Source organism: Nelumbo lutea, chromosome 4, assembly GCF_056320005.1.
Source record: "Nelumbo lutea isolate HS-2025 chromosome 4, American lotus-T2T, whole genome shotgun sequence".
Taxonomy (NCBI): Eukaryota; Viridiplantae; Streptophyta; class Magnoliopsida; order Proteales; family Nelumbonaceae; genus Nelumbo; species Nelumbo lutea.
This window is the reverse complement of record NC_142687.1, coordinates 90,830,440-90,858,091: the sequence shown is the minus strand read 5'-3', so window position 1 is coordinate 90,858,091 and position 27,652 is coordinate 90,830,440. Positions and strand designations below refer to the sequence as shown.

Below are 27,652 nucleotides of genomic sequence, written 5' to 3'. Positions count from 1 at the left end.
TTATATTTGTATGAATTGATAATTGATATGGAATAATATTTTAAGATGACTTTTTTTTTTCAAATTATTGTTACAACTTACAATCATTAAATTTGTCATTTTTTCTTCAAAATTTCATTATTTTTTATAATTTTTATATTTTTGTAATGGAAACAAAAAAGAAAGAAAATAAAATAATACGGGCTAGACCGGCCGGCCCACGGGTTATGGGCCCAAGCTCGTGCTGAGCCCCACCCCCAACCTGCACGGACCGCCACGGCCCACATTACACCACTAGAGAGGCAAAGCCCGGCCCTGTGAACAGGTTAAAAACTGTAGCTTGCGCGTCTGTGTTTCCTTCGAGTAATTCCTCTCATGGACTCCTGCCATCCGATTCTCTTGCTTCTATCTGTCTCCCTTTTTCGTTGGCGGTTAATTTCAAAAGAAAAGAATTTATATTCTTCTCTATATAATCTTCAATCCTTTAAATCCATTTTCTTTTTTTTTTTTGGTTTTTTCCTCCCAGTGTGTCTCTGAGTTGCAATCATGTTTCTCACTTTCGACTGTCAGCTTCCTACTTAAATCTCCTTTCTCTTTTAATATATATCCCCATTGATTTCCTGCTAAAATTTGAAAATTTCCTCTTTCGGTTCTCTTTCGTGAGATCTTCGTCTTTACTGTGTTCAATTACAACTGCTGAACTATAGAAAGGAATAGCTTTTTCTGGAATTTAACCTTTCAAATCTCATTTCATTGTCTTTGTTCTTCCAATTTTGTAGAACGAAACTTGGGTTCTAGGTTTCTAGGTTTCTGAATTCCGTGTTTACGACGCTTGAAGATGCTTCCATGGAGGGGACTGAGCTGCTGTTTGAGTGCAGCTGTTCTTTACCTCTTGGGGAGAAGAAGTGGAAGGTGAAGCTTCTGACCATTCTTCCCCATTTCTTTGATTAGGATTTAGAATTGCTTTGAATCATCCTCCTTTCCATTCAGTCGCATTTTTCTTTCAATGATTTCGATATTTTCTTGTTTTTCATCAGAGATGCGGACGCTCTTAAATCGGTGACTCGGGTTGGCCAGTTAAAAGATTTGGGTACGTGGGCTATGAAAACTTTGGTATTTCATTCAACCAAAAGATTATATGTACTTGCTGGAAGAATTGACTTCTGATTCTGATATTGAATTTTGTAAATTGGATTTTGAGCACGGACTGTTGCAAATTTTCCTGAATTTGGTTTGTGGTGGGGGAGGGGAGGATTTCCACGAGGGATGAGATGTTAGTTGGAATAGCTGCGTTATTGGCTGAAAATAGTCTTTCAGAAATGCCCCACTTGAATCGGACTTCGGAGAGATAAATCCAAGCCAGTGTCATGCACCATGGACAGCAGGTGCCTGGTGCTAGTCGAGTAGGAAAGGAGGAGAACGGGTTTTAGTTCAGAGGGAGAGGGTGTTTTGAGGGGAAATCCAGCAGACTTGGCTGTTTAGACGAATGAGGTAGCAGGGAACTCTCCAAAGCAGCTTAGGGCCAGCATTTTCTATCCTCTCAGAAGACTGATGTGTGTCAACCTCTCCAATGTTTACTACCTGCCATTCCTGACCAACTTTCTGCTGTTAGTGTCATTCTCCAGAAGCATCGGCCTTTTGCCTTCCTAGGCATCCCTACGCTCCATGCTTTTCATCCTATGTCTAAATTCTGGCCTTTTGGCATCAGCAGGGTCTCCTGGCAGTGCAAGGCACAGTCTCAGCCACCAAATCATATCCTCTACTTTCTAAAGGTGAATCTCACGTTTGTTGGTTCTGAGGCAGGCAAGGTTGCGTTGGGTGTCACGTTGACGATGGTGTCCGTTAACGTAAGCCTGCCAAATATAGGCAAGGTTAAGCCTGTGTCAGACCGTAACATTAGGGCATGATTCTACCATGTGAGTCCTTGTAACCCTCTTCGTCTCCTTAGAGTAAGGTAGTTGATCGTAGGGTTGTGGGGTTGTTCCGGTGTTTAGAAGTTAGAATTTACTTTCATGATTTTCTTGCCTTAATCTTTTCCATTTCTGTCTCTGTTTCCCTTCGTTTATTTTTGTTATCCTGCTTCTTTACCTTGTCATTTTTTATCAGCATCAGTGATCAAAGAGATTTTATTAATGAGGGTGAAAAGATAGAGATCAAGATAGAACCCCGTACTTGAAGGGAAGGTATGGAGACGATAAACCGCATGAAGCTGATCAAAACAAGTCTAGAAATAACATTGTACAATCAGCCATTGGCCTGGAACCCTCCATCCTATCACACATCTGTTTACCTCTTCTTGTGCTTCTTACTCTTCCATTTATTATCATCTGCTTGTCTTTTTCTGTTTTCTTTTCATCATTTCCATTCTCTTCCACCTCACGTTCCTCCTCCCCTCCACTTCTTTCACCTAGGATTGGTATTGGGATCTTTTTTTTTTTATTGCTAACCGTAAATTTTATTGATTATAAAGGAAAAAAATATATATTTACATATGGTGCTTTACTCCAGTTTTTTTTTTTAATTATTGGTAACGGTAAATTTTATTGGTTGTAAAGGGAAAAAGAATAGATATTTACATACGGTGCTTCACTCCCAATATAGGCTAACATTGCTACCTATCCCACTTTTCAGTTATATATGATTACAAGTGATCGCAGAATAACTGATCCCTTGTCCCTCTTTTTTGCTAATGAATCGGATAAACCATTAGCTGATCTTTTAACCCATGCACACATGATCGTTCCTCTTTCTATTTGTCTTATTTCATCATAATCCAAACCTTATCCCAACTATATGGAGTCAACTACGTGAATCCTGTTTTGCCATTCCTTCTGTTTAATATCATATTCATTATTAAATTATGAGCGCTTAAACCATTTCTTACTACTTTGACCCGTGTCCCTTTTGGTCTACACTTCTAGCCCCTTCCACTTTTTCTTTCTAGTGCTACCAATGGTCTTTTATGCACGTGACTAAACCATTTCAGTCTACTTTATCTCATTTTTATCACCTATTGGAGCTACTCCTAGGTTCCCTTGAATGACTTCATTTTTTATTCTATCCTTTTTAGTTTTTCCACTCATCCAACTCATCGTGCGAATTTCTGCAACATTCATTTTTTGGACATGTTTCTTGACTGCCCAACACTTCGCTCCATACAGCATAGCTGGCCTTACAACTATTTTATAAAAAATCTAAATGATATTTGCCTATCACATAAGACTCTGAGTGTACTCTCTGTTTTGCCCATCCTGCTGTTATTCTATGGGCTACATTCTTCTCAATCTATCCCTTGTTATTTATTATTGAACCAAGGTACTGGAAAAGGCCACATTGTGTTATCTCTTGGTGGTCTCCAATCCTAAGTGTACCCTAATTTAGATTCCTATTACTAGCATATATTCTATTTTAGTCCTACTTATTTTAAAACCTCTTGTTTCTTATGTATTTGTCCATAAAATTAATTCTGCATTTAATCCTTCTATTTGTCTTTTTTCCCTTATCAAATTTGTGTATAGACATGTGCATTTACAAGATTTGTTTTTTTTCAAAAGATTTGATGCAAAGTTGAAAAACTAAGTGAAACATTTTTTATCAACAGTCTCATTATTTTATTTATTTTTTTGATTGGTTTTGATTTACAGTATCGTTATTATCTTAAATATTAAGCATTTAACAAGTAATGGTTTCTATCTCTGCAATTTACAGCACAGCTCCTGGATACTGCATGAAAATTAGTACCTATGGTTGTTACCATTTTTGGACGGGTTGGCTCTGACACACCAATCAATTGCAAGAATGGGTTGAGAGGTGTAATAGTGGAGGAAACTGTATGCGCTTAGATTATATAACTCCAAGTTAATCCAAGTCAAATTGTACTTATTCATCTGATTCTATCTGATTTAATTTTTATTTTTGTCTTTATCTCCTCCAGGCAGAACAACACTTTTTGAAGCACAATGATGCTGGCTCATGGATACAAGATTCAGTTTTGATGCTGTCTATGAGTAAGGAGGTTCCTTGGTATCTGGTATTTGCTTCTTTTTCCTCATTTTCTTTTGTGGTCACTTGGTCAGTGGTCTGTAGGAAAGATTGTATCTGAATTCTTCCTTGACTAAGCACAATAAATATATGGTGCTTTCACTACTATTTGTACATATGAAGCGATTTCCATCTTTTCAAATTCTTCTATAATGATTGTTTTTTTACTTGATAAGTAAAAAAGAAAAGGAAAAAATGCGGAGGCATGACATGGTGTGTTCTACTATTCTAAGTCATGAGGCATAAACTAAAAAGCAAGTGACGTAAGTCTCCCAAACATATATTTTCTAATTACTAAGTTATCAAAATAAAATAATAAAATACAAAGGAATTTTTGAAAAAACGGAAAATTTATAGTAATATTACATTCATATATAAAACCGATAATTATGAATGATACCATTGATAAAGCTTAATGTCAAATTGCCAGGGAGTGGTGTAATGGTAAAATCTCGAGTCTGAGGGCTGCCACTTTGTGCACCAAAAAAAAAGGTCTATCCCTCCCAAGAACCCAGATAGCAGGGATCAACATTGGGTAATAATCTTTTTTTTTTTATTCCCGAGTCACATTGGTAGATAGACAACATACAACACACCATTTAGATAGGGTCACCTTATTTAATTCTTCTTCTTGCTCAAAGGCAAATAGGAATCCCTAAGAACCCCTCATTTTCTTTTTTGCAAAAATGAAAAAGGGATTTGTTGTTTTGAGGGGTTCCTCCTTTATTTTGATGGAAAGCAAGATAAAAAAAAGTGCCCCTCCTTTTGATTTATAATATTTTAACATAAAATATTAACTTCAAAATATACACCAGAGGCATATGCCTTATAAGAGATTTTAACTTCTATGTGCACCTATAGGCATATGTCCATGCCTCTATAGTGTGCCTATGGGTGTTTTATTGTCATGCCACCTGGAGGTATGCCTCCAAGCATACACCACTAGTGCTTTTCAGAGCACTGGGAAAAATAGAGCTCATTGGTTGGGAAGGGTCTTTTGACCTTTTGAAGCATTGACTTCTTTAGTAGCATATAATATTTAATGACAAACTAAATGATAGGTCATAGTTTCCTTATGAGCAGGCACCCTGCACAAGAACAAATACTTGATGCTGCAATCTTATCAATAAATGTATTTCCTTGTTTTGTAAAATAGACCCTTTCAGGAGATGTGCCTTTTTTGTATGTTTTCTTATTATTAACATTTTATCAGGATGATGGGACTGGTCATGTATATGTTGTGGGGGCTCGAGGTGCTACAGGCTTGGTGTTAACTGTCGCAAGTGAAGTCTTTGAGGAGTCAGGGAGGTCTCTTGTACGTGGAACATTGGACTATCTCCAAGGCCTCAAGGTTTGTTGTATTTGGTAATTTAATTCTTGTAGAAATTATGCAATTGGGTTTAGATCTGATGGCCATTATGTTTATGCAGATGCTTGGGGTCAAGCGAATTGAAAGGGTTCTTCCTACTGGTACCTCCTTCACGGTTGTGGGTGAGGTATCCTAAAATATCTTGGGATTCCCCTTATATTACAAAAACATGAAGGCATAAACATACATGTACCCATGTTGGGATTTGGTGCTTGAGGCCTGTAAGAACCAATTCATAGGAGTAAGGAACCTTAGTTACCAATGTGGTTGACTTAAAATGCTGCATTTGGTAACAGTGTAAATGCTGAACCAAATGTTCAGTTTGGGAAGAGTACAAATACAAATATGTATGGTGCAAATACATAAAAAAGTAATACAAAATACAAGGTTTTGCACTCTACATCTTTGTGTTTGTGCACCTTCCAAACTGAGCCGAAGTTAATTTGTGCTCCGGCTCAATTTTGCAGGCATTTGGTAAGAATACATTTGTGTACTGAAAATGACAGCAATTATGAATTCCAAGACATGTTTGCATTCAAAACGGGAGCGGAGTTTTCATCTAATGCACTCAAAGTTGGTCAATGTAAAAAGTGGATTCCAGTCTTGGAATTCATGTTTGTACATGTTAAGATGTGCCAAATAGGGGTAGTTTAGTATTCTTTTGTTTATTAAGTAACTTGCTTATGTGGCAGTGTTATTAGAGTTACTCTGTCCCACACTTAAGTAAGGGAATTTCTGTCTTTGTAAACATTATTAGAATCGAATATAGATTAAGGGGGTCGACTGGATGGGTGAACCATCAGATTTTCGACAGACCCTTCTTCTTCTTCTTCTTCTCCTCTTCCTGTTCGGACTACTGTAGCAACAGTCGAAACATGGTATCAGAGCCATGCTCCTAACCTACGTCAGTTGGTAAAGCACCTCAGCATTGTTCGTGACTCTTCACCTTCGTTTCTGGTCAGTCAATGGAGGAGGAACTTCCTGCTCTTCAACATACTCAAACGTGGGAACTTACTATTCTCCCACCTGGCAAGCATGTTGTGGGCTGTAAATGGGTGTATACTGTGAAATACTTGCCAGATGGTAGTGTGGAGTGTCTGAAGGCCAGACTTGTTGCTAAAGGTTACTCACAGTTATATGGTGTGGACTACATGGAGACATTCTCTCTGGTGGTTAAAATTGGTTCCGTTCGTGTCCTAATTTCCTTGGCAGTTATGTATGATTGGCCTCTCATTCAATTTGACATAAAGAATGCCTTTCTCCCTGGTGATCTAGTGGAGGAGGTATATATGGAGCAACCACCTGGATTTGTTGCTCAAGGGGAGGGTGGTAAGGTGTGCAAGCTGAAGAAAGCAATTTATGGGTTGAAGCAATCTCCACGTGCTTGGTTTGGGAAGTTCAGCGAAGTGGTGAAGAGTTTTGGAATGAAGCAATGCCAGGTTGATCACTCAGTGTTCAACTCTGATTCAGAAGCTGGGAAGATTTTATTAGTGGTCTATGTGGATGATATTGTCATCACTGATAGTGATAAATTGGGGATTGGCAAACTAAAGGTATTTCTGCAAAATCATTTTCAAACAAAGAACCTTGGAACATTAAGTATTTCTTGGGAATAGAGGTTGTCAGGTCAAAAAAAGGTGTGAATCTGTGCCAAAGGAAATATGTCCTTGATCTATTGGAAGAAACAGGACTGTTAGGTGCAAAACCGGCTGAGACCCCTATGAAACCAAATGTTAAGTTGATCAGTGATACAGGATAAGTATTTGAAGATCCTGGAAGGTATAGACGACTAGTGGGAAAGCTGAACTATTTGACTATCACGAGACCCGATATCTCCTTTGCAGTCAGTGTGGTGAGCCAATTCATGCAGAACCCTCATATACCTCACTGGGATGCAGTCCTTAGAATTGTGAGGTATCTGAAAGGAGCTCTAGGCCGTGGGCTATTGTACAAACCAGGAGGAAAACTTGAAGTGTTGGGTATACAGATGCAGACTGGGCAGGCTCAGTGAGTGACAGAAGATCTACTACAGGCTATTGCACATTTATAGGAGGAAATCTTGTGACATGGAAGAGTAAAAAGCAGACGGTTGTGGCCAGAAGCAGTGCTGAAGCCGAATATTGGCCATGGCTCACACTACCTGTGAATTAGTGTGGCAGAGGAATCTCCTACAAGAAATTGGGTTTCACATGGATAAACTTATGAGATTGTATTGTGACAACCAAGCTGCACTCCATATCTCATCAAATCCTGTCTTTCACGAGAGAACAAAGCACATAGAGGTTGATTGCCACTTTGTGAGAGAGAAGGTTCTTGCGAGAGAGATAAATACAGAACATGTGGGCTCCAATGACCAGTGGGCAGATTTTTTTACAAAAGCTCTAAGCTCAGGGAAAGTGAACTATCTATGTAACAAGCTGGGATTATATGACATATATTCTCCAGCTTGAGGGGGAGTGTTAAGATGTGCCGAATAGGGGTAGTTTAGTCTTCTTTTGTTTATTAAGTAACTTGCTTATGTGGTAGTGCTATTAGAGTTATTCTGCCCCACACTTAAGTAAGGGCATTTCTGTCTTTGGAAACATTATTAGAATCTAATATAGATTAAGGGGGTCGACTGGATGGGTGAACCATCAGATTTTCGACAGACCTTTCTTCTTCTTCTTCTTCTTCTTCTTCCTGTTCGGATTACTGTAGCAGCAGTCGAAACAGTACCCATCACAACCAATACCATTTGGCTAAAAACAAAATTTATCAATGCAAAAATAAACCAATTTTGCATTTGTTTTCGTTAACCATTCATATTTATATTTGCACTTGTCAAGGAGACATAACTTAAAAGCTTAAGCTGTTAGGTGAGTTCCCTGAATAAGTTTTTATTCTCTAACAGGCCCCCTCCCATAAAAGACTATCGAGCTTGAAGTTTGGTCAAGAACAGGCTCACCCATAACTTGTGCTGAAATTTAATTAATTATAATGGGGGCAACAAGGCTCAAACACTAGACCACTTGATTAACAAGCTCCTTTAATACCATGTTAGGGAACCATTCAACCTAAAAGCTTAAGCTGTTAGGTGAAGCCCCTGAGTAAGTTCTTATTCTCTAACAACACTGAACATATTTTTATTTGCACTCTTACCAAAAGCAGCCTAGGGACAATTTTCTCATAAGCACCAAAGTTTTACCTAGTGCATATGATTTTTCTTCTAAGCTCATGCATCACCTCATCATTTTCTTGCCCACTTAGGAGATCTTCTGGGATAAAATGATTTGATTAGAATTTCCTGAGCATCTTTGATGATATTCTATTGGTCAGGAGGTAAGATGTCCTAAACTCTGAAGAAAGGGCTGGACAATAGGTGACAATAGGGGCCATTGTTGATGCAATGAAAAAATCTTGAGCTGACAAGCATGAAAATGTTGGTTAGAGTCTGAGAGTAGCCACTTTGTGTGTCAAAGGTTAGGCCAATATCCAATCTGCCCCTCCCAAGACCTCAGATAGTTGGAATCAACATTGGGTAATGGCCTTCTTTACTCTGAAGGGGCATACCCTAAAACACCTCCATCATCATCATCCCTAAGCCTTGTTCTAACTTATGGGGTCGGTTACATAATCCTATTTTGCCTTTCCACTCTGTTCAGTGCTAGCATACCCTATAACAGTTAATCAATTAAATAGACCTTTTTCTTTCTGGAATGCATGGGATTCATTTTTAGCCTATTTTAAAATAAACTCAACTGAACACAATTTTGTCTCAATCCCAACTATTTGGGGTTGGCCGCAAGAATCCTGTCCTGTCATTTTAGCCTTCTCTATTAAATTACATTGATGGGTATATGAGTGAAAAATGGGCTCATTCCATTCTTCCTTTTTTTTTTTTTTTGGAATGGTAATGATGAGAAAGCATAGGGTGGACGGGGCAGAGAGATATCTCCTTTATATGGTTCTTGGGCTCTTTGCCATTATATCGTGGAAGCTTGATTATTGGCATCTATCAACAAGTTGTTCAATTGATTTTTTTTTTTTTGAGAAAAATTAGTTGGTTTCATAAAAAAGAGAAAGAGGTACACAAGGAGGTGTACAGATACATAACAGGGGACAGACCCCTGAGAGTTACACAGGAGGAAATTTGTCACAATACAAGGACTCCATGGCACCTAGTTTTGCTAAACCATCTGCAGTAGCATTTAGCTCCCTTGGAATCCAATACAGAGAAGAATTCATAAGAGCCAATAGATCTCTTCCCTCTGATAAGAAGTGACTAAGTCTCCATGGTCCAGCGTCCTGTTGCCCTAACCATTTTATGGTGTCTGCTGAGTCGCCTTCGATGGAGAAGTCCTGAATACCCAGTTTGCTGACTAGGTGAATCCCTGTAAGGGCTGCTAATACTTCGGCCTTTGTAGAGTCAGCTAATCCAATCGGTCCACTGTAAACCCAGCAAACGAGTCCATTTTCATCTCTTAGGATTCCCCCTATACCGGTAACTCCAGGGTTACCCAGGGCACTGCCATCAAAATTTAGAGTCCAAGTTCTTGCCCTTCTTGTTGAGGGGACTCTAGGGGTGTGAGGAGTGTATGGGGAGGAGTGCAGAAAGTGGACCACATTTCTGTTGAGGTCGTCGATATCGACTCCTTTGAACTCTTTTGAGCTGGAAGCCCACTGATTACAGTGATAAACAATGTGATTGAGCAGCTCACCTTTAGATTTTGCCTTATTTTCAAACAGACGATTGTTCCTTTCCTCCTAGATTCCCCATCGTACTGCTTGAAGCACTATCAGCCAGTAAGCCTTCCCTCTCTTGCTCAGGCCTCTTCCATGCCATTGAGAAATCCAATCCTGAAGGTGATTGGGAGCCACCCAACTATACCCAGCTAGCTGAAGGAAGTAGTTCCAGATGTTTGTGGTTACCTGGCAGTGTATGAAGAGGTGATCAGCTGTCTCACCCTCACAGAGACAGAGGATACAAACATGGGGGGAGATATAAAGCCTTTCAAGGTTCTTCTTCTGAAGTAACTCGCAAGTATTAACTCGATTCAGACACGCCTCCCATATGAAGAAACTCACTCTTGAGGGGACAAGCTTGCACCAGATTTTCTTGAAGGGGAAACCAGTCTCGGTTTTCTGCTACCTGAGCTTCGAAAAAAGTCTAAGACGAGAACTCACCTCCTGGGTGTGGTTTCCAGATTCGGGAATCTTGGGAGTTTGGGGAAATGTAAACCTCTTTGAGGGAGAGGAGGAGGTCTGCTAACTCGCTTATCTCCGGTTCCCTTAAGGGTCTTCTGAGGCACAAGTTAATGTTGCTTTCATTGGAGGAATAGGGGAGGCACTGAGAAATGGTTGCATCTTTGTTTAGGGTAAGGCTGTAAATCCTAGGATAGGAGTCTGCCAAGGTGGAACCACTCCACCACAGATCAGTCCAGAATTTTATTCTTTTTCCATTACCCACCCTAAATCTTGTGAAAGAAAAGAAGAGGTTATGAATGGAGGTGATACCTTTCCAAGGGGCTGAGGAGACTAACCGGTTTGAGCGGAGATTGCAGTCCCAACCGTTGGCATTTAACCCATATTTTCTGGTGATGATAACTGCCCATAGGGAGTTCGATTCAATGGGGAATCTCCACAACCATTTTCTGAGTAGGGAATTGTTCTTCTCTTTTAGGTGTCTGATTCCCAACCCTCCAGCCTCTTTTGGCATGCAAACCTGACTCCAATTTACTAGATGCCTTTTTCTATCATTTCCACCTTCCCATAGGAAGTCTCTTTGGAGCTTCTCGATCTGTGATCTGATTTTGGTTGGGATCTGAAATACTGAAAGGAAATAGACAGGCACGTTTGCAAGAGAAGCCTTTATAAGGGTAAGACAGCCTCCTTTTGAGAGATAGCAACGTTTCCAAGTAGCTAATTTCTTTTCACATTTTTCCACCACTGGCTCCCAAAAGTTTGGACTTTTTGGATTCCCACCAAGGGGCAATCCCAAATAAGAAAGGGGAAAGTTTTCCACTTGGCAATTCAGTGTTTCCTTGAAACTTCCCAAAAGAGAATATTCATTTTGGTTTATAGTTACTAGGCTGCTCTTTGAGTAATTAACCTCAACCCGGAGACTAATTCAAAGCATTGAAGCACTCTTTTCATACTTCTGATGTTCTCCAAATCTGCTTCTAGGAACAGAATGACATCATATGCAAATAGGAGAGTTTGGTTAGAGAGAGGTTTATTTTATTCTGTGTGGGGGGAGGGGGTACCAGGTCAACTTTGTATTGTTACCTGTCGCTTAGTTTCTTGATCAGTCTTTATGGTTAGAGAGGGATTAATTGTATCCCCTCCATGGGGATATGGGGTTATTGGGTCAACTTTGTATTGTCTCCCATTGCTGAGTGTCTTGGTCAGTCTTTATAGCTGTGCTTTGTCCTTCTAGTCTATGTCAAAGGGAGAAGGTTTATACTATGTGATATCATATTGTTTTTTATTTTTTAAATAGTAAGGAAAAGTAAAAAAAAATTATTGATAAAAGGAAATGGTAGACCCTGATGGAAGAGATTTTACTAAATACACCAAAACAGACAACCCATCATCATCATCATCATCATCTAAGTCTTGTCCAAATCATACAGAGTCGGCTACATAAATCCTGTTCTACTATTCCATCTTATTTGGTACCATATCCATTGTTAAATTGTGGGTCCTTAAATCATTTCTCACTACTTCAATCATTGTCCTTTTTGGCCTGCCCCTAGTTCTTCTAGGCCCTAACTTGTAATAGATTACTTCATACTGGTGCTGTATGAGATTGCAACTGCTAATTACAACATAAAAATATATGATAAAAAATTGAGCTCTACCTCTTCATTGAGCCAACCAATACCTTGTTGCATTCTGCACTTGCTCATCAAGCAGGGGCATTCAATCAACCAGCCACATCTTGAAGGGGACTCATCAAATAGGTTTGCTATATTTGACTGGTAGTCTAATTTCATGTTCCTTATCATAGTTATTTAACAACACATGGTACACTTGGTCATTAATTCGGGTGTCCAAATTTTAAACCAGGTATGTTTTGTCAACATGAACATAAGTTCCTTTCATTTGATGAATCCTAACCATCAGATATAAGTAATTAAGTAGGAAAATAGTATGGAAAATGGTCCAGAATCCTCTACAGTTTAATCATTAGGTCCCATTGAATTTCTTTAATCATATTATTAGATAACAATTGAAATTTCCGTTTTTTTTTAAAGTACCTTATATTTTCTACTTAGGCTGTCAAAGATGACATTGGAACAATTCGAATTCAGCGACCCCCCAAAGGGCCATTTTATGTGTCTCCCAAAAGTATTGATCAGCTCATTGCAAATCTTGGGAAACAGGCAAGGTTTGTTACTGACATACTTATGGTGCAAACATTCTCTTAGTTTTTTCTCTATTGTATTTACTTGAATTGAATGGATATTTCCTCCAGGTGGTACAAGTATTCCTCCATGGGTTTCACAATTTTTGGTGTTTATTTGATTGCTAAGCATGCCATCCAATAAATCATAGAAAGAAGACGGCGTTGGGATTTGCAGAAAAGGTAAAGTTTCTTTTTCTTTGAGATTTAAATGGTTGATTATAAGCTGAATACAATCTAATCGAAAGCTTGGGTATTTAAATAAAGCAACTTTCTTAATGATATGGGTGATTTTGCCCTCGACCTTCATGATTTTCTTTGATATTAAAATAGAAATAAATGAAAGAATCCTTTTTACTAACAAAAAGGATGCAAACACAATGAACAAATGCTTAGAGAATGCTCAAACAAAACCATGAAGCTTTTGGAAAAGCAAACCCATAAACTAGAACATTTCAAAACCAATTACTTGCAAAACCAGCAAGCTAGCCAACAGGTCGACTTTCCAAATTCACCATCATTTGAACAACCCAGCCACCAAAAAGAAATAATCTAATTAATCAACCTTTTCTTCGAACATAAAACCTGAAATCACTCACAAGCAAAGAAACTTCCATAAAACTGCCAACCCAAACTGTGTTTCTAAAAGCATGTGAAACATCGCCTCCATGTGAGGTGCACTCAAAATGCCCTGAGGCATATGCTGGAGGTGTTGATGCCTTTGAGGCATACACCTCAAACACCTTTTGCATGAGGCAAACACCTCTGGTATGCCTTTTACAGAGAAAAGAAAATAAAGGGAAAGGAATGGAAGTCTGGGTCTGGACCCCCCAACACCTTTCTAATGCAGTCCAATTTGGTTTCTTGTGCTAGGGTGTCCTGTCTCCACTCTAGCTTGCTTGCTCACCTCCACTTCAACAGCCCCTTTCAGTTAGCGTTATACATCCTTCATTTTTCTTAATGCAAGATATCTTTCATCAAAAAGAAGGAAGAAGAACAAGAACTCTTCATCCTCTTCCTTCTTTTTTTTTTCTTCTTCTTCTTCCTCCTCCTTTTTAGTAGGTTTATTCTTCCTTGTGTTTGTGAGGCTTATGCGGTTATGCCACTTGCATTTTGAACTACACTTCACACCTCTGGGTAGTGGAGCGCTTCATGTCATGCCTCTGCATTTTAAAACATTGAACCCAATGATCTTATCTTGAAAAGCTGATATTGGCTCCACCCCTCAATATGAGAATGCATGATATATATCCTTGTAAATTTCTTGAACACCAAACCTCATCTATTCCTTCAGTTCTCCACTCTTAGTCTTCCCTCTTCTCGGCTCCAATTTCTTGAACTCTATAATTTCAACAATTTCAATGTTTGTTGATTTGAATTTGACAAGGTATTTGCGTTTGGTCTCAAATTTGGTAGTAGTGTCTACTTGTTCCTTGTGAAATCAAATATATGATGTGTTTGAAAGATGAACATCAGAGTAGAAAAGGTGTCAGTTAATTTTGAAAAAAGCTGTTCCTGAGGGTTGATCCCCAATAAAATTCACTCTACATACACCTCACCTAGCCAAACTATCAGGCAACGATTTGTTCACTTTTCATGTTATACCAGCTTCCAGAAGTTTCCAAAATTTTGTACCTCTCCATATGGCCCTCATACAGTAATACTAGTTTAGTTTTTAGGAAGCAAGATTATTAAGATACTATGTCATGGATTGATTCCAAAATGAGGTAGTTACAGATCCTCTATAGGAATCAGTCCAGTCCATAATTGAAACTAGTGTTTTAAAAAGGCTGGGAGGCAAATGCCTGGAGGTGCCCCCAAAACGCCCTAAGGCATATGCCAGAGGTATTGATGCCTCTGAGGCACATGCTTCATATTGCCTTTTGCATGAGATGTGCTAGAGGTGTACGCTTCATGTGCCTCATGCACGCTTCATACAAAAAGACAGAAAAAATAAAAAAAGGGAAGGGAAGGGAAAGAAAAAGAAAAAGAAAAGAGAAGAAAAATAAAAGAAAGAAAAGAAAAGAAAAGGGAAGGGAAGAGAAGGAAAGAGAAGAGAAGAGAAGAGGAAAAAAAGTTTCAAGAAGGCCCCCTCCCCCTAGCATCTTCATTCTTCCTAATACAAGACATCTTTCATTAAAACAAAAAAAAGATGAGATCCTCCTTCTTCCTCCTCATCCCCCTCCTTTTAAGGAGGCTTACGCCTCTTACATTCTGAACTACACATCACACCTCCAGGTAGTGGGATGCCTCCACATTTTAAAACATTGAATTGAACTGGCTGGAGATGTTTATGATTGGTGTGTTAAAAAATCAGATTTATCCAGATGGTTAAACTAGTTTGAAACAGGATTGTACTCCCTCAGAGCATCTCTCTTTTTTGTTGGTTGTAGTTGTCAGGGAGTTTGATAGGTCTATTTGTTTGGTTCCTCTCAGGGTTGATGAGAGTGTGGATTCTTGATTGTATTTTTTTTTCATACAGATGATGCTGTAGCAATTGTGTTTTTGTTAGTTCTCCCTTTTCCTTCTTTCTTAAGTATATTTTTTTTATCACTTGCCTTCATAATTCTCTATTGTTCCTTTTCCGTAATTTTTAACCAGTTCTTACTATCAGAAAAGGAGGAAAAAGGAAATTGAAACTAGAGTCAATCAGAAGTTGCCCTAAAATATTTTCTTCTTGATTATGCCCAACCATTTTCTGGATTCCTCCAGCTGACACTCCTTGTCACTATGAATGTTTAATGTGCTTCAATCTTTCAATTTTAAAGAGGAAAATACAATGACTTCTTGTTGTTTCAGGGTTCTTGCTGCTGCTGCACAAAGATCAGGGCAGGATAGTGAAGGTATGTTGCAGAATGTCTAACTTCATTAATTGCATTTGTTCTTGTATAATTTTGGAATATTGGAATTAATATGCAGGTTCTAATGGAAAGGCTGAAAATGGATCAAACAAGTGTGTGATATGTCTGGAGCAGGAGTATAATGCTGTTTTTGTTCCGTAAGCACCCTAATAAACTATTTTATTTAAAGAATATGAATGTCCTGATAGCGTCAGTTTCATGATTGGATTTCATTGTTTTCCCTTGAAACCCTTTCATACCCAAAAGGTTCTCTAGAGAGGACATTTCTGGAAGGACATGACACCACAACAAGAAGTTGCAAAGCTCTGCTTTTGTTGAGAGTCCTTTATATCATGGATGGAAGGGATCTATGGGATAATTTATGGCAGTAATGATCAGCTATTGTCTAGCCTTACCATGCTGGTAATTACTGGATACCTCAGCTGGCTAGTGTTGGCTATAACCTTAAATCTGATTATTAGCAATTAGATTTTCTGATAGGAATTGAATATCATTAAATCATTCCAAAATGCATTTCGGACTAGCATATAAAAGGGAATGATCCTATTTTGTTTTTTAGTCTATAATCCTAAATTGTTATATATTGCCTTACTGATTTTGTGCTTTTAGTAGCTAACACTTGCAAAGCATTCACAATATCTAAAACTTTTAGGTGTGGTCATATGTGTTGCTGTACATCATGCTCTTCACACCTGACCAACTGTCCACTTTGCCGGAGACGGATTGAGCAGATTGTAAGGACTTTTCGCCATTGACCTTGTACCTCAAGGACCTAGAAAACCATGCTATACAGTGACAATGGCTATAAGGGTATTTTTCCTCTAGTGAAGAAATCTGATGGCCAGAGCTCTTGGCATTAGGGCTCTGTTGCATGGTGTATTTCCATATTACAACCAATTTGCATTTAAGCTACTGATTGACCTCCTCTTCAAATATGCCCAATATAGTTGCCTTGTGGATTGATCTAAAGATGAACTGGGTTATGGTAACATCTCTCAAACTGTAAATGTGTCATAACCTGGCTTGTAAATTAGGCCAGTCCTCTAGAAATGTTATACCTCTTGTATTTATTTAACGATTATTACTTTTTCTTGTTCTTTTTTTATTTGGAAAAACTTATTACTGTCATCTTTGTAAGGTTTATTCAAATAGTACATGCTTCCATGAGGTTCATGCATGTTTATATTAGTTGCAGATTATTCCTTGAGATAATCACCCTTACATACGAACTTCTACACAATCAAATACTAGATTTGGTATCATAATTTTTACTCTGGATCGTAGTTGTTCACCCTGCTCGAAATTCACCTGTGATATGAATACATGATTAGGCAGTCTGTCAAGATTGGTAAAAGTTGACAATTGCTTTCTTCTCACAAGAAAAGAATCTACATGAAAAAAATATCTTATTAATATGCTTACATTAATGAAAATAATAACTTATTTCTATTGGAAGAACCCATGATATGCATTTCTTAATGCTGTGATTGTGATTTCCATGCCATTGAGGTAGTTTTCAGGGTTTGTTGAATCCAACATTTTGTCAAATTCCAATATGCACCTACCCCAGTGCAAGGCAGATGATAATCTAAGATTCCAAATTATTAATCGGGAAATTATCTAAAACCTCCCCCTCACTTGGGTGGCAAATACCTAATACTTACCTCGGCTTTTATACCTCCAAAAGATCCCTTGCAGCAACTTTTGTAAATTGTATACGGGCGCCGCAACGCACTTTGCAGCAAGATTCAAAACCGATGCACGCGCTAGCGCGCTGCCGTTGCGCTGAAGCTACTAAGCCAAGCGCGCGCTGGTTCTATCCTGTTACGTCAAGTCTTTACGTCTATAGGGGGTGCCTACCTTGCCGAACAAAAAGAAAGTGACTCAGCTGAATGGCAAGCCGGCTAAGAGTGTACCAAATACACAACCGAAAAAAATGAGCTCAACTATATGCTTAACACATGATGCCCAGGAATCCTCCAGACACGGGGGGATACGAATTCCTCTGCCTGGGACAAAGCATAGAGCTTGCCGGGCTGAGCCCCCGCCCCTTTTCCCTCTAAAACCCCTCACCTGAGGGTCCCTTCGCTCCACTAGCCTGGATTGGCGGATGGAAGTGCCAAGGTGCGTCTGGTGGTATCGTATATAAGATCACGGCTGCATTTAGGAGTGATGTTTCCCTCTTCTTAAAGCCGGCGGTGATCTCACTTTCCGTATCGTATCGGTACTTAGAAACAGTTGAAACACTTTTTTTTTTAGTTTTTTTTTCGAAGTTTGGTTTTTTGGGAAGCTTAAAACGTGTTTTTTATTATTAAAAAAAGTTGGGGTCCGAAACACCTGGAAACATGCGTTTTAAACCATATATTTTTCAAAAGATACGATACGATACGCCCGATATGGGGCATATCGTATCGATACTTTAAACCATGCTCTTATGTCATATTTTCTTATGGTCTGTATTTCAGAATTACAAAAATAACTGTAACTCATTTGTTGGCATCTCATCTGCTTTTAATCAGTGTTGCATGTGTGTAAGCGTATATGTATTATTAAAAGTGTGGCACTTTGGGACATGGATCTCGAAAAGTTACCTAAAATAAATAAATAAAAAAAGCCACCTCAGTTCTTCATTTTTGAAATTGGATTTTCTAGGTTATGTTTGGCCATTGTTGTTTCAACCTGAAACATCAATTTGACATTTCTTCAAACAGCCTCTGGCTAAACGGCCTCAAATAACAGTTATATGCCAACTTGTAATGATCAATCCAAAATGTTTCAGCTATAAACAATAATGGTACTAAACATTAATAGCTCAATTGTCTACCCTTTTTTCTTCATCGCTTCTGTTTTATTAGGAACCATCAACCATTGTTACATTCCTTTTTTGAAGGAAAGATAGACAAAGTGTGAATATGATCCAACCCCCCCCTGCACACTGTGCTTGGTCTCTTTTCACTGCACTAGTTAAAATTTTATGGTATAGATCTCTTTCCACTGTATCCATGTGTTTTAAAGTGTGTTCTTACTATTATGATATTCGATACTGATACATTGATCTTTGATTAATAAAATAGATTAATTGGTCAACTTTAATTGTTGTTTAAAAAATAATGATGGCACATGTGAATTGGTCACCTCACCTATGTTAGACTGTTAGACTTGATAGGTGCATATTGCTACAAATGAAGAATGAAAGTGTCTGATGGGGGAGGGGGTTCTATAGGTGTTGAACAGCCAATGCAAGTTTAAGAGATGTCAGTGTATTGTATTTGCACTCTTCCCAACCTAAGCCTAAACAACTGTCTTTTCCTGAAAAAACGAACTATCCTTATTTATTTAGGCAAGGGGTTGCCCACATGAGGAGCTGTCTTTCTCAGTTTTGTATGAAGCAGATTCCACATGATGACAAGGGAGAAAAAACAAATTAGAGGTTATTAATGGGTTAAGAACTTGACTCTAAATGGGTTAATAATGTGAAAACAACCAGCAAAGCTTCACTAGGACTGTGAAGAACCAGAAACCATTGGCTCTATGATTATTGGGGAGATCCCAGCCTTCCACAGCCCTCAATCATGGTGTACTTATTTGTTATTCTGTCTAGAAAGCCATCCTTTATGGTTAAGAGTAGTAAGAAGCTGAAAACCAAATTTTCTAAGAAGCTTTGTGATGGAAGAAATCTGGACTCTCACAGTAAGTTGCAGCTGAAACCAAATTTTCTAGGAAGCTCTGGACTCTCACAGCTGAAATCACCTCATAATAAGTTGCAGCCATGCATTGAGAACATCTTCCCATGAATGAAAACATATAAGTACGAAAAATATTCCTGGTATGTGGCTGCAACTTACTATGGCATGAGTGTGAGGACCGTTTTGTGAGGAGGAAGTCTGAACTCTAATGCCTTGTGTTAATTATGACACGAGACACATGGATTCTGGCACATGTAACATCTATACTCATGTCATAACTAAACACAGGGCATTAAAATTCAGATTTCCTCCTCACACCCATGTCATAGTAAGTTGCAACGGTGCATTAGGAATATCTTCCGTACCTCATATTTTTATTCATGAGGAAATATTCTCAATGCACGGTTGCAATTTACTATGAGATGGGTTTGAGGAGGAAATCCAGATTCAGAGCATTAAAGTGCTCAGTTAGTATTTGTTATTGAAATATTATTAGTTGTAGACTTGTAGATCACATTGATGCTGGTCTTCGTGAACATGTCTTCCAACTCCAAGACACCCACATGACCACAAGCGCAGAGAACGGTTGTAATGGTTAATAGACCCATTAAGTAAAAATTATGTAGACGCACCAAAGGAAATTTCGGTTCTAATGCCTACAAAGCTCTTTAACTACCAAAAGCCTTTCACCATTCTGTATAGAGGAAGAAAACTAATGTAGAGAGAACAGAAAGATTAAGGCTCCATTTGGTTTGTGGGAATAGGGGTCTGGAATCAGAATCGGAATGTGCTATTCTAATTCCAATTATTTGGTTGGGTGGAATCAGCATTCCATCATCATTTTTATATAAATGGCATTTCCCTATTTGAGAGAATGGTCATTCCTTGCTTTTTTCTTGAAAATGGAATCTCATTCCTGCTTAATCAAACAAGCTATGAAAATGTACCATTTCGATTCCGATGGACCACAAATATAAATCATCTTTTCTTAAAGCCATATTTCTTGCGTTCATAAAGGAGATCTGTTCTGGCACTCCCCAAATTGACAATCTTTGGACAACCATCCCTATCTTTCTCCTGCTGAGTACACTCTTTGCAGTAGTATGCATCTGATATTCCCACACTTCCACAGACTACGCATCGACCTTGAAATGATCCATAGTTACATTCATCACAGACACGGGCAAGCATGCAAGGGCGCACAAGTGAATCGCAAATCACACACTTCCCGTCGCATTTCTCGCACAGTCGCCCGATGGCAATTCCCGGCTGCTTTCTGCACATAATCAAATCGGGATGATGCTTGGCCATGTGTTGTTGTTCCTTGAAAAGTCAGGTCCTCAGGTCCTCAATGCTCCTGTAAATATTGTATAACCATTCTTAGATAATCATCTACAAGAAGATGAGACATAGCAGCATCAAAAGATATCAAATGAGATCAAGATGACATTTTCAATCAAAGCAGTCATACGAGAACTATAAGCCTTTTCCTTATTTCAAATATGCAGGTTGGCTCTCACAAATGCCCCATCACATTATTATATTTGGGTGGGTTTCAAGGAAATTAAAAATATTTGTAGAAAAGCAAAAGACATGATTGGTTGAATACACCATGTCACATCAGCAATTAAATGCAACCTACAAAAATCGAGAAATGAGGGGTTTATTGAAAGGTCAAATTTCTGTTTCTTGAATTGTCTCAGCAATACTGAATCACCCTATTGATATTGTCTCAGCAATACTGAATCACCCCAGTGACATGTCACATTGAAATTTGAAAATACTAATTATTTATCTGAAATATCACACTGTTGTTATTATAAATATATTATAATATTAAGTTACATCACCTTAAATGTTCAATCAACTTGCATCCCCATTTTTTTTTGTTGTATTTTTCTGAAAAGAACGGGTGAAATAAATTGCTTATGAATCAGGGACCACTTATGAAACAAAACGCCTCTGAGCCAAACACCCAGAGTTGAGATCTAAATTTAATTTAATGTGCAACTAATATTAATAAATGCAACCATCGTTGAACTCTTCCAAAATATCATTAGCATTATCCATATTAGTGAGATCTGGATTTATTGAACCCAATGTATGAACTAATTCTAAATGAAGAAGAGTAACTGATATATTAATTTTATACTAGGCAGTTTTCTCCCTAATCATAATTCATACTATTTCGGTATTTCCTATTTTTATCTTCCTACTAGGCAAACTTTAAACCGAAGGAAACCAAAAAGATACCAAATCAAGAATAAACTCAATCCTCTACTAGTCATAATTTATACTATTTCCTATTTTAATCTTCTACCATGCAAACTTTAAACTGAAGGAAACCAAAAAGATGCCAAATCAATTCAATCCTTTTCTCATCCTTCTATCGATGCTGCTACGGAATGAATGCAACAAATGTGGAAGAAAACTTACCATACATATTTTTTTAAGACGGTCAAGCTCTGATCCTTCTTCCCTTAAGATTGAACAAGCTTCAACACCAATCAATCGATGAATGTGATGCAGGGAGAATAGGGGCAGAAAAGAAAGCTTAGAGAAAGGAATAGGTTGAAAAGACTGTAAATTGATAATATATAGATTAAAAGTAAAGTCAAAAAGTGCTTTCACACATTTTTCCTTTTCTTTATATAAGCTAATAATCAGGAAACTTGCCTTGCAAGTCACTTTAAAGCAACCTGCAGCCCAAGCAACAACTAACAAAAGTGAATAAAACTAAAAACCGACCAAACTGGTCCGATTCACCCCGATTTGAGTCAATCGGTTTTGGTAAACCGAACCAAACCGATCAGAGATTCATCATGGTTATTATGTTAGGCATCTCAGAAAAATGAAGATGAAATCATTTGTTTTTATTTGCTTTTTCAGCCAACAGTGATCCGGAAGCGAAGTATTCCGGTCAGATGGTCCAAAGATGGATGAGATCAACAGTCGGTGCTCAATAGCATGTGTGGCTAGAAGTCACCATCTTGGATTTCAAAGAATACGAAATTGGAAGTGCGATTATCAATCTCGTTGAAGCTTGGGCTGTTTGAAAAGTCACATTTTCGCTCTTAACTTCAATAACAAAAGCATCACCAGGAGACTCTAAACTAATTATCATCGAAGGTTGTAGGTCTTTGATCGATAGGACTGATGGCGAGGTGGTTTACTGTCATATCTATCGGGAAGGTAATCGTGTAGCTGATTGGCTCACTAAGGCTGCACTTTCCAACGTTGTATCTTTTCCCTCTATTCCTAGCTTTGTAAGGTCTATTACTTGTTCTGGTATTTGGGGAAGTGCTACCCCTGCCTTATGTATTCCCTCATCTTGATTAATCAAAAAAAAAAAAAAATCTTAGAATAGCCTTTGCCACCTCTTTCCTAGTTCCCATAAAAGTTAACAATTGTGAACCATTTGATTGCCACAATTAAATATATCGCAAATTTCTTAAATTATCACTACTGTTTAGCTAATTGATAAATCATACTCTTATTGTTTATATATTATCTTAGAGTATCCTTAAGTTTTCTAACAATTAACTAAATCTACATTTGTCCTTAACGTCCGTTAATATTCCATCAAAATTCATACACATGATATCGTCTGACACAAATTTCTTTTAAAACCCAATATTACCCTCGATCCCTCTTCTGTAAGCCAAATAACAATCATTGCCCACTAGCGGGACTATCCCTCATCAACATTGGCGACAATAGGGAGGATCTTCACCTCCGAGAGGAGAATCAATGCAGCAAACAAATGGAGGAATCTTGGCAGCAACACTGACGATGGATCGAGAATGGAAAAGCACAAGAAGTGAAGAAGGGAAAAGAATGAGAAAAAAGAGTCACGGAAAATTGTTGATGTTAGGGTTTTGAAACAGTTGAGGTGTCTCATGAACTTCAAGCTTGTTTCACTGACAACGCTAATGCCTTGAGGCGATGATAATAGTTGGTAATGGGAGGTCATCATCGTTCCCTCTCTCTCTCTCAACTCTATATCAGGGTTCCTCCGATTTGGACAAATCACGGTAAAAAGATGAGAGTGGAGAGGTTTGAGAGTCTTCCGATGTCGTGATTCGGCAATGTAAAAGGAACCTTGATCCTCTGTTCTTAGGTCTCTGTCTCTCAGCTATAAATGACTTTCTATTTTCGTCTGTGTGAACTCTTCCCTTTCACATCATATATGTATTGATCTGTCTCCTTGCTCTTCGTCTCAGTTTATACTCTGTAGTCTGTACATTATTTAAACCTGATGAATGATGATCTCTTGCTAACATTAACCATCCGGAGTCTCCTAACCAGGTTGATTTCCGTTGCTAACATTAACCATTTGTCATCTTACCAATTCAAGGTGCAAGTTCAACAACCGATTGACTAACTCCATTTATTCATTAATGGCAGCCGGAAGCTGATGCACCCGTGAAAAACTAAAGAAATTCACAATGGATCCATTCAAAATCTTCTCTTAATTTAAGGGCAAAAGGGATATTTTGCTTAACAACGATGATAGAAACAATATGGATGGCTTAAGATAATATATAAATAGTTAGAGTATAATTTGTTAATTAACTAAATAATAGGGATAGTTTAAGAAATTTATCCTTAAATAAAATATATAAATTACTCAAATAACCAAAAAAACCCTCATAAAAATTAAAAGTAACAAAATATCCAACCAATATGCTGAAGCAAGCCGTAAATAGAAGGGTAAAGTGGGCTGTATCGGGTCAATACTATATGATTTTGTGGGTCACCCATGCTTCGGTGGGTGGTGTCTGGGCCATCTGGATGACCACTCAGCGCAGCCCATTTTGTTTGTTGTACCATATTGATACGCACCTTGTGGGCCTCAAAACATAAATTAGGCACGGCCCAGTTTACAGCTCTGCCTGTAAATGGTGCTCCTTGAGTACTAAGGGCTGTATTGTGTGCATCAGAGTGAGATAGAAACCACCAATTGGGATCTGCTCCTCACGCTGACCTTACAGTCACACCCCACCATTAGACGAAGCGGGATCTGCTCCTCACAAATGGGTGCCTCACAGGCACATCCACCTTGCATTGGGAGCATCTCCCGTGAATAATAATTAATAAGTACAGGAGATGTTCCCAATGCATGGTAGGATGTGTGTGTGAGGCGCCAAGTGTGAGGAGCAGATCCGGTCTCTCACTAAACTTGTTCATAATCCAAGTTGGGCTTTGCCTCTTTATAAACAGAAAAATATTAGGCCCAAGCCTAAGCTTGGCTCGACCATCGGGCCTAGATCTTGAGCCCGAGCTTGGTCCTATATATAGTTCAAAGTTCGGGCCTGAGCCCGAAGCCCGACTTTGATAGGTATTTGATAGTATATTAGTAATTAAGCATATGCATTGCACGTGAGAAAATTTTTTCATATTAATTACTTGAATTTTAGATATATCATAATTAAGATAAAATTTGAAAATAAACAAAAGTAACAATATGATTAAAATAAACTCAAATGCTTGTAGTAAATGTGCATATACATTACATGTGAAAATTTTAAATTACAATAACAGTAATTATTATTATTATTATTATTATTATTATTATTATTATTATTATTATTATTATTATTGCATTACATTACATGTGAAAATTTTAAATTACAATAACAGTAATTATTATTATTATTATTATTATTATTATTATTATTATTATTATTATTATTATTATTATTACTATTATTAAATTGTGTATTCCATCTTTTCCATAAATAAAAATAAATTTTATTTTAACAATTATTTTTATTTATTATGATGAATATATAACATTATAAATATTCCCAAATGTGATAGAATTTTTAAAATTTTCATTGTTTGTGCTCTATCTTTTTTTTAAATATTTATTATTCAATTATGACATCATGAGTTCCTTTGAAAAGTTTGATCATTGATCCACCATCTAGTTAAGAAAATAGCATTACTTTCGGATGTGTTTTAAATTATATAAATAATTTTTACTTATCATACTTAATTTTTGTTTGAATAATTAATATTTAATTTTTTATATATTCTTTTGATTACTTGTACTTTTTATTTTTTTTAAGATTTATTATTTAACTATATCATAAATTAATGCATTTGACCCAAACCACTATTCCACAACCCAAAAAGGAAAATAATTTGATTTCTAGGTTGACACTAAATTTTATATTACATTTTATTATTGGTAATGAATGTATATTATTAGAAATGTACCCACTATTTATTTTTATGAATTTATAACATTAGATATGTGCCCAAATTTTTTCTATTTTTGTTTTTGTTATTATTTACATTTCTATTTTTAAAAGATTTATTATTTGACTATGACATCATTTCATTTATAGGTTGATTTTAACTTTGGCATTCCATTTTCATCATTAATAAATTACTTCTTACATTTCATACGCATTTTTGTTTTAGTATAATGAATATGCAATATTAGATATATGTTCAATCCTTTTTATATTTTGTATTATATATTTTAATTTTTTTATTATTTATTAACCCATTTGACCCAAAGTGATTGAATTGTTTACCTACCATTGGGAGGGAAGAAAATAGTTTTTTTCAAAATATTTATTTTTATAATATTAAAATTAATTTTGTGGATTTAATAAGAGATTATACCTCAATATGAGATTTAATGAGAGAGAATAGGAAACTAGTTTTATTTTTAATTGGTTTTAAATTTTACATTCCATTTCCATCATTAATAAAAACATTTCTTATTTATCATACTTATTATTGTTTAATATGTTGAATATAAAATGTTAAAAATGTTCCCAAATTTTTTTAATTTCTATATTTTTGTAATTTATCTATTTTTTTAATTTTATTAAATTGTGACATCATGGGTTGGGTCATTTGACCCGAAATGGTTTAATTTCTTACCACTGCCTAGATGAAAACACTATTTTTTTCAGGTAGAATTTAAAAGTATGTTTTTATGTTATTGGAATTATTAATTTATTATGTATGAATTTAATTAATAGAATTTAATTATGAGAAGAAATGAAAATTCCTTAAATATATGATTCAATGAAGGTGAATGCAAACCAATACCTTAAGTGTTTGATTTAATGAGAGGAAAATGAATGCATTGAATATTTTATAATTGTCTCTTTTCAACTCATTTAATATTAATAATTGATTACCCTTTTGCCCTCATTTTTTATCAATAAATTTAAATATGGAAAGGTAAATTTTGTCCTAAGAAAAATCTAGAATATTATTGAGGCTATTCGTGCTTTTTAAAGTAGTATAGATTAATTATATATTATTAATAATATATTATATATTATATACATTTAATATATATAATACTTTTTTTGCTATTAATTTTATTATTATATAATATATATTATGGTTTATTAACATATATATTACATATCTGTTATATATTTAATATTATTGGGCTCTCCAACTCGGGCTCGAGCCAAGATTATTTGGGAAAGCCCGAGCCCGGCCCAAAAAAAAGTCAGGCCTAGTTTTTAGAGCGCGAGCCCGAGCCCATGGGTTTAAAATTTTGTCTAAGCCCAATTTAGGATGGGCCAGGCCAGACCAATCCAACCCATCAGGTTACTTAGCTCATGAACAAGTCTATCCACCACATGAAAATAAAAAACCCTAGAAACTTTTTTACCAAAAAAAGCAGAAATCTATATAAATATATTAAGTTGAAATGTGTACATAAGAAGGCGAGGACGAGGAAAATGGAATCTAAAAGTATTTTTTGCCTTTTTTCTTAGAAATTACAAGAATGCCACTCTTTCTCCTACCAAATCTTTCTCTTTTGCTTTTCTTTTTCTTTCAAATTATAAGAATGCCACTCTTTCTCCTATCAACTCTCTTTCTCTCTTTTTCTTATAAATTACAAGAATGCCATCTCTCTCTCTCCCCTTATAAATTACAAGAATGCCACTCTCTCCAACTGAGGGAGACCTCAGCTCGGCATCTCGATTTCTAGGGGACCTACAATCAAAGGTAGTCGAGCTCGAGTCGATCCGATCTTGAACTTCTGAGCTCAAGCTCAAGTCTCTAATTTAAATCGAGCTCGAGCTAGACGACACCTCAACCACTGAGGGAGACCTCGGCTCGACACCTCGATTACTGAGGGAGATCTCGGTTCAGCACTTCGACAATTGAGGGAGACCTTAGCTCGGCACCTTGTCAACTAAGGGAGACCTTAGCTCGACACCTCGCTTGCTAGAGAAACCTCAACTCGACACTTCAATAGCTAAGGGAGATCTTGGTTTGGCACCTCGGCAATTGAGGGAGACCTCGACTCGGCACCTCGGCTGCTTAAGAGACCTGCAATCAA

At 37.1% G+C, this 27,652-nt stretch overlaps 1 protein-coding gene and 1 pseudogene across 7 annotated transcripts; one reads left to right on the top strand and one right to left on the bottom strand.

The window, feature by feature from the left end:
- The first annotated feature begins 296 nt into the window (after nt 1-296).
- Nucleotides 297-16,822, top strand: LOC148861746 (E3 ubiquitin-protein ligase SP1-like). Of its 6 annotated transcripts, none has more exons than XM_088983342.1 (12): nt 297-891; nt 1,017-1,069; nt 3,688-3,809; nt 3,914-4,009; nt 5,234-5,371; nt 5,451-5,516; nt 12,646-12,753; nt 12,846-12,956; nt 15,573-15,616; nt 15,693-15,771; nt 15,881-16,036; nt 16,287-16,822. In XM_088983342.1, the coding sequence occupies exons 3-8, from the start codon at nt 3,723-3,725 to the stop codon at nt 12,900-12,902; spliced, it is 552 nt and encodes a 183-aa protein (XP_088839468.1). In that variant the 5' UTR covers nt 297-891; nt 1,017-1,069; nt 3,688-3,722; the 3' UTR covers nt 12,903-12,956; nt 15,573-15,616; nt 15,693-15,771; nt 15,881-16,036; nt 16,287-16,822. The 6 variants fall into 6 exon arrangements, with proteins under 6 accessions (XP_088839468.1, XP_088839463.1, XP_088839466.1 ...); XM_088983337.1 differs by having other exon boundaries at nt 12,646-12,758; XM_088983340.1 differs by lacking the exon at nt 15,881-16,036.
- Nucleotides 16,823-20,283: 3,461 nt separating this feature from the next.
- Nucleotides 20,284-21,896, bottom strand: LOC148861745 (PHD finger-like domain-containing protein 5A pseudogene; annotated as a pseudogene). The gene is made up of 2 exons (XR_016113254.1): nt 21,757-21,896; nt 20,284-20,677 (listed from the first exon to the last, which is right to left on the bottom strand). The product of XR_016113254.1 is annotated as a PHD finger-like domain-containing protein 5A pseudogene (transcript).
- Between the last annotated feature and the right edge of the window lie 5,756 nt (nt 21,897-27,652).

Bases quoted from the DNA above. Each gene is read 5' to 3' on its own strand.
- LOC148861746 (XM_088983336.1), top strand. From the start codon at position 3,723: ATGGTTGTTACCATTTTTGGACGGGTTGGCTCTGACACACCAATCAAT. The intron at 5,372-5,450 runs GTTTGTTGTATT...ATGTTTATGCAG, and splicing joins ACTATCTCCAAGGCCTCAAG to ATGCTTGGGGTCAAGCGAAT. The intron at 12,759-12,845 runs GTTTGTTACTGA...TATTTCCTCCAG, and splicing joins AATCTTGGGAAACAGGCAAG to GTGGTACAAGTATTCCTCCA.